The following is a 6,138-nucleotide window of genomic DNA, read 5'->3' on the forward strand; positions in this document are numbered from 1 at the left end:
GCCAACGAAGAACCCTACAAACACGTCCGGCACGGATGCGCTGCAGCGAGCCTCACCTTTCTGGGCTCGGCGTCCGTGAGAGACAGGGCCCTCTCCGGGCCTGCGGCCACCGGAGCTGGCGCCCCGCCGGGCTGCGGCTCGCGACTTTCTGCAGGGAGCGACCGCGCAGCCTCGCCCGGCCGCCAGCTCTCGGCGCCGGGCCCCTCCGGCCCCCGCGGTGATCACGTGCCCCCGGCGAGGGCTCGCGCCCCAGCTCGGCGCTGGTTGGTCGGGCCGTGGGGCAGGCGGCCCGGCGATTGGTCCGCACGATTCGTTCACGTGGTTCGGAGAAGATAAGTGGGCCCGCGGGCTCTCGGGGCCCCGCCATCCGCCTGGGGGCACCGCGGAGGTTGAGGGCTCCGCACCCGGTGCGAATTGCGCTGACAGCTGGCGTGCCGGTGCCCACGGCCCGCCCGGACCCCTCGCTCTGCCCCATGAGCTGCACCAGGTACGTTCGCCACCGACGCTGCAGGGCAGGCGGGCTGCGGGTCCTCCGGGCACCGCTGCGGCTGGATGGAGACCCTAGGGGCCGAGGCTAGCGAGGGACGGAGTCCGAGGGGACACTGGCCCGCCTCCGCTGCAACTCCAAAGAGGCGCGGGGTGGCATCCCCAGGCGCCACACAGGTGCCAGGCGCCGGGCTGTGACAGCGGGACCAGAGGGGAGCAGGAGTTTCTGCGGAAGTGTGGCAGCTGTCATCGCGTAGTTAAGGGCGAGGCGCAATGTAGGGGTTGCCCCTGGGTACTCCTTACCTCCCTCCCCCGACGCCCCTGCATAGGGAGGACAGGTGGACTGACTACCGAGTTAATAGGTACTGGGCACCTTGGGGGCAGAGAGGTTTGGGAGGACTTGGGAATAGAGCCTGTTTGATAATCAACCGGCAGCCTAAACCAGAAACTGCGTGTGCGCCAGCAGCATCAGCTCATTGATTTCCTCATTGATTCTTAGGCTTTGATTTAAGTCCCAAGAACTCAGGTGGGTTAACTTGTAAGAACAGTTGGTAACGCTGACATCACTGGTTAGGAAGCTTAGCTTGGAAAAACAAAACAAAAACCAAGCCTAAACAATGACTGGATCCTTGTTTACCTTTGATAGTTCTTCACTTTTCACAGATTTGCCACAACTAACTCGGTCTCAGAGTTTGAGCAAACTATCATTTTTTCACTCTTGGCTAGGAAGGAAAATTGTAGAGCAGCCCCTCAACACTGAACCCATCTTTCTATAAATGCAAAAAGAAATAACAGCAACTTTAAATAGCTTCTTCAGGCATCATTTAGCAGCAGCCATCACTAAAAATTCAACTTGGCAACTATGATTAGACTCACAGATACTCCCTTAGCCTTGTTTGTTCTAAGTTTGTAGGGCTCCCAGAAAAAAATCCCAGAGTTCATAAATTCCGCGAATTCTCCTGATAGTCCATTTTGAGATACTAACCACTTGCGGACATGACTACCGCTCCTGTGAGCAGTGTACTGAAGATCCTGTCATGTACAGAATGCACACGCCTCTTATCTATAAGGGCAAGGTAGTGAAAGAAGGCCCAGTTCTGTAAGCTTGGTAATATCTACTGATGGCTAAATGCCAGGGCCAGGGGTTGGGGTGAAGTGGGGGCTGTCCACCACGTATTGACAGACACTTTTAGATTTAAATTGCTGAGTGTAATAGAATAAATCCCTTTATCGTCTTTCTAGTTACAAAAATAATATGTTCATCCCCAAAGGCATTAGAAAATACTAAAGAAATATAAGAAAGACAAAAACAGATCACCTACAATCCTATCACCTAGAGACAATTGTTAATGTTTTGGTGTATTTCCTAGAAAATTCCCCCCAATTCTAAAGACTGTATGTAGTAAGTTCCCAGGTTCCAACGACCAGACTTACTGACAAATCATATTTTCCCTTTAAATTTTAGTCAAAATTGACCTCACTTTGAATACAACCAACCCCCTTACTCCCAACAAATTCTTAGCCCATCCACTTTCACTTGCTGTATGAGCAGCTCTTAAATCATTGAAAAGCTTTGAGGTTTTTTGTTTTGGGGGCACTGAAGTAAAGTAAACTAAGAGCTTTTTGCATATGCACCTGTTCCTTACCTACAAATTCAATTTAAAGATATTCATACACTTGGAATATATCTTATTTATTACTCAGGGACTACCCAACATATTTCAGAAATGGTCTACTTTTTAGGTAATCCGTTTTCCCTCCACTTACATGTGGACCTGTATTGGACTTCTTTCTTCATTAAATACAGATTATGCAAAGTATTTTGAAGCATGCACATTGCTGACTTTCCCGTCACACATTTGTGAAAAATGAGGAAGGGCACAATAGTTCAAGTGCAAAAATGACCCCTTGACTTCACTCTTTCCAGTCTTCACACCCTCAAAACGTCACAGACTCAAAACTCCATGAGAATGCATATTGCTTTTGTTTCCTAAATAGATAGATTCCTTTTCCAGAGAAGCATAATCAATAGGAAAATCAGCAAAGGAAGGGATTCAGGGGGTGGAGCCAAGGCTTACAAGAAGCGCTCAAGAAGCTTTAAGAAAGCACGCACATACTGGACTCACACCCGGAGGTTCTGCCTCAGTGGCTCCATGGCCCAGGAATTGTAGTCCAGTACAGAGCAATAGGTTCCTAAGGCTGTATTAGAGGTGATCAAGTCCAGCCTCTTTAGTTCTCGGATTGTGAAACTGAGACTCCATGTATTTGAAGCAGCTAATCTGCATCCTTGTAGCCAGTTAAGGGTGGAGCTGAACCTAGAATATAGATAACTTCATATGTTCTCTTTTGCTACATATAATGGCAACTCATAATTACGGCACTGCTGTAAATCAGTCAGTGCAGAAGTAGTACATGCAAGTATGTATTTGAGATCGTAGAAGAATATTCCAGACCTCGAATGATAACCCCATCTTCCTATTCCATTCCAGAATGATCCAGGTGTTAGATCCACGGCCTTTGACAAGCTCAGTCATGCCAGTGGATGTAGCCATGAGGTTCTGCTTGGCTCATTCACCACCTCTAAAGAGCTTCCTGGGTCCGTATGATGACTTTCAGCGAAGAAATTTTGTGAACAAATTGAAGCCTCTGAAATCATGCCTCAATATGAAACAGGAAGCCAAGTCCCAGAACGGCTGGAAGCGCTCCCACAACCAAGCCAAGAAGCGGGTCGTATTTGCAGACTCCAAGGGCCTGTCTCTCACTGCCATCCACGTCTTCTCTGACCTCCCGGAAGACCCAGCCTGGGATCTCCAGTTTGATCTCTTGGACCTGAACGACATCTCCTCCAGCCTAAAGCTCCACGAGGAGAAAAACTTGATTTTGGATTTCCCACAGCCTTCCTCCGACTACCTGACGTTCCGCAACCACTTTCAGAAGAACTTTGTGTGTCTGGAAAACTGCACCTTGCAGGAACGAGCAGTGACCGGAACTGTGAAAGTGAAAAACGTGAGCTTTCAGAAGAAAGTTCAGGTCCGTGTCACTTTTGACACTTGGAAAAGCCACACCGATGTGGACTGTGTATACATGAAAAATGTGTATGGTGGCTCCGATAGCGACACCTTCTCATTTGCCATTGACTTACCCCAAGTCATCCCAACAGAGGAGAAAATCGAGTTCTGCATCTCTTACCATGCCAATGGGCAGGTGTTCTGGGACAACAACGAGGGTCAAAATTACCGAATTGTCCATGTGCAGTGGAAACCTGATGGGGTGCAGACGCAGATGGCATACAAGGACTGTGCATTCCACCATGTGCCCCCCAAAACTGAGCTGGAGTCACCAGTCTTTGGAAGTCCGAGGCTGGCTAGTGGGTTCTTCCCAGAATGGCAGAGTTGGGGGAGAATAGAGAATTTAGCCTCTTATCGTTGAATTGAGTAACCTAGTGACTGGTCTTGATCTGTTATCGTCCCTGATGTAATTCTAGGACTGTGTTGCTCAATATTAGTCAGTCTTCACTAATTTCCTTCAGTAGGTTTAGGTTTGAGCTTTTAAGACCGGACTACAAAGAAGATAGCCACTTCAGAATGTGGATTTGGGGTCAGGAGGGTTGACACCGTCCAAGTTTGCATTCGAGGAGGAAAAAGTAACAGACTGAGGCCTATTTTTAGAAAAGTAAAACTTTTTCAATACCTTTCCCCCTTCTCAATTCACTAACTCTCACGTTGGGCAAGGAAAGGCTGATAAAGGACAACTGGTGGTGATGGGAAGCTGGGCTAATGGTACGAGAAACGTCTGAAAAGTATGCACAAAAGTCTCCACAGCGAATCAGGCTGTGAGCAGGAGGTCTGGTACTTAATTGTTGGTGAGAAAATGGAAGGTTATTTTGTGATTTCCAGTTCTTGTCTGGGAAAATCATTTGAAGGGGGGAGAGGGGAAGATCCATTCTGTATCCTTGTGGGGGAAAAATAGTAAGCTTTAAGGGATATGGAACGATGTTGGAGAAAGGTAAATTATAACAGGAGAATCAAAATCTCAAGGGAAGCCTTTCTGTTCAAATGTGGTTCATAAGCAATCATGATGTGGGCAACATTTAGCGAGCTTGGATGCGGTCTTCATATTATAATAAAGGCATCATGCTTGGGGTCTCAGTGTAACCAAAATCCACCACATCGTCAATGGCTAGGAATTTGGAGGGGCTCTGGGTCATGTCAAAGATCACTCTTTACAAGTGCCTTGATTAAGCCAGAACACTAGTTACTTAACCCCAAAGCCTGACTGGGTATCTGCTAACCTCCTAAGAAGGTCCACTCTGTAGACTGGCATTCCTCCGGCAATGCTGTTGTATCTATGAGAGCATTGTCAGTATCAGTAACTTGCATCCTTCATATTGAAGGTGACTTGTTATTTGTCGCCACACTTTTTCAATGTGATGATTGAAGTGAGGGCTGACACTAGGATTCTCTATGTAAGAATCCGGTGCCTTACACATAGATGAAGCAATCTATCTCTTGCCTATTTTGCCTTGACTGTCTTTTGACTTAGTTTCTTTGAAAGCAAGATGTTTCTTTTTAAATGGATATGCATTGTTTTGGATGTGTTGTAATAATAATTTTTTTGGAGTGGGCATAAATCCGTTTTGTAATATCCACCCATTCTCAAGGACAAGAGTCCCTAAATGTTTGTTTCTAGCTGCCATGCCAGAAAAATGCTACTGGAATGACCCTGCTATGACAGTATTTGAAGTTTGGCTAGCACCCACAGGTGTTTTTTTTTTACTGTAAATATTACACTTTCCTATAGCTATTCTTTATGAGCTGCTCACTTTAAGAATAAATATGTTTGATATAAGACCTGAGTATGTTTTCTTTTTTCAAACCACAGTTAGACAAGTAAGAACCATGAACTGGGAGTTTCCTGTTTGGCTTACCTAACAACTGAGCAGAGCATGCTCAGCCCAGAAATTGGTTCTGCATGAGGATATTCACATGGTCCTAACCTCGTCAGTGATCGAATTACTAACACCTGATCTTTGCAGGTAGCGGTGTACACGAGCGTGATATTCCCCTCAACTGCCTCCACCTGTGGATGCTGCGCGCGCGCGCGCGCGCACACACACACACACACACACTGCTTGATTGTAGTTCAGCTTGGGGTTACTTCTCAGCTTTACAATGGTGACTAGTGGAGGAGATGGTATGAGACGGCTGAGTGGGTTTCAGCTCTTATTCCAACACCTTCTTGAAGGGGCCAAACTCATTGCTGCTTCAGGACCACAGGGAGGGAGCTGAGGTCGTTGAGTAGCAGTTCTATGAACTCGTACCGTGCCTCTTGCCAAAGATTCCAGAAACAGCTTCTGCACAGTAACTCTTAAACTCAGGATAAAAGGAATGATCAAGCTGTAGACTCAGTGATAAAGAATACATTTTTATCATATATCTTCCATATCAGAGGTTGATCATATCTGGCCACTGATGCATTTTGTTCCACCTGCCAAGTTGCCTTTATTTATTGTAAAAAAGAATTGATTGCCAAGATTAAACAATCAACAAACTATTAAAAATCTGAACTCACCCCCACCCCCGCCAAAATTGGATCGATCTCTCATGATGACAATGATCTGAGTTGAGTGTTCCCCACCCCTTTAGATGGGAT

The 6,138-nt window shown here is 46.7% G+C and overlaps 1 protein-coding gene across 1 annotated transcript; it reads left to right on the top strand.

Moving 5' to 3' along the window:
• Positions 1 to 382: 382 nt before the first annotated feature.
• Positions 383 to 5,334, top strand: PPP1R3C (protein phosphatase 1 regulatory subunit 3C). Its single transcript, XM_004701078.2, has 2 exons — positions 383 to 487; positions 2,976 to 5,334. The coding sequence occupies exons 1-2, from the start codon at positions 474 to 476 to the stop codon at positions 3,913 to 3,915; spliced, it is 954 nt and encodes a 317-aa protein (XP_004701135.1). The 5' UTR covers positions 383 to 473; the 3' UTR covers positions 3,916 to 5,334.
• The last annotated feature ends 804 nt before the right edge of the window (positions 5,335 to 6,138 follow it).

This window comes from Echinops telfairi, unplaced genomic scaffold (genome assembly GCF_000313985.2).
Source record: "Echinops telfairi isolate 266 unplaced genomic scaffold, ASM31398v2 ScPeMD7_70;HRSCAF=299, whole genome shotgun sequence".
NCBI classification, from domain to species: Eukaryota; Metazoa; Chordata; class Mammalia; order Afrosoricida; family Tenrecidae; genus Echinops; species Echinops telfairi.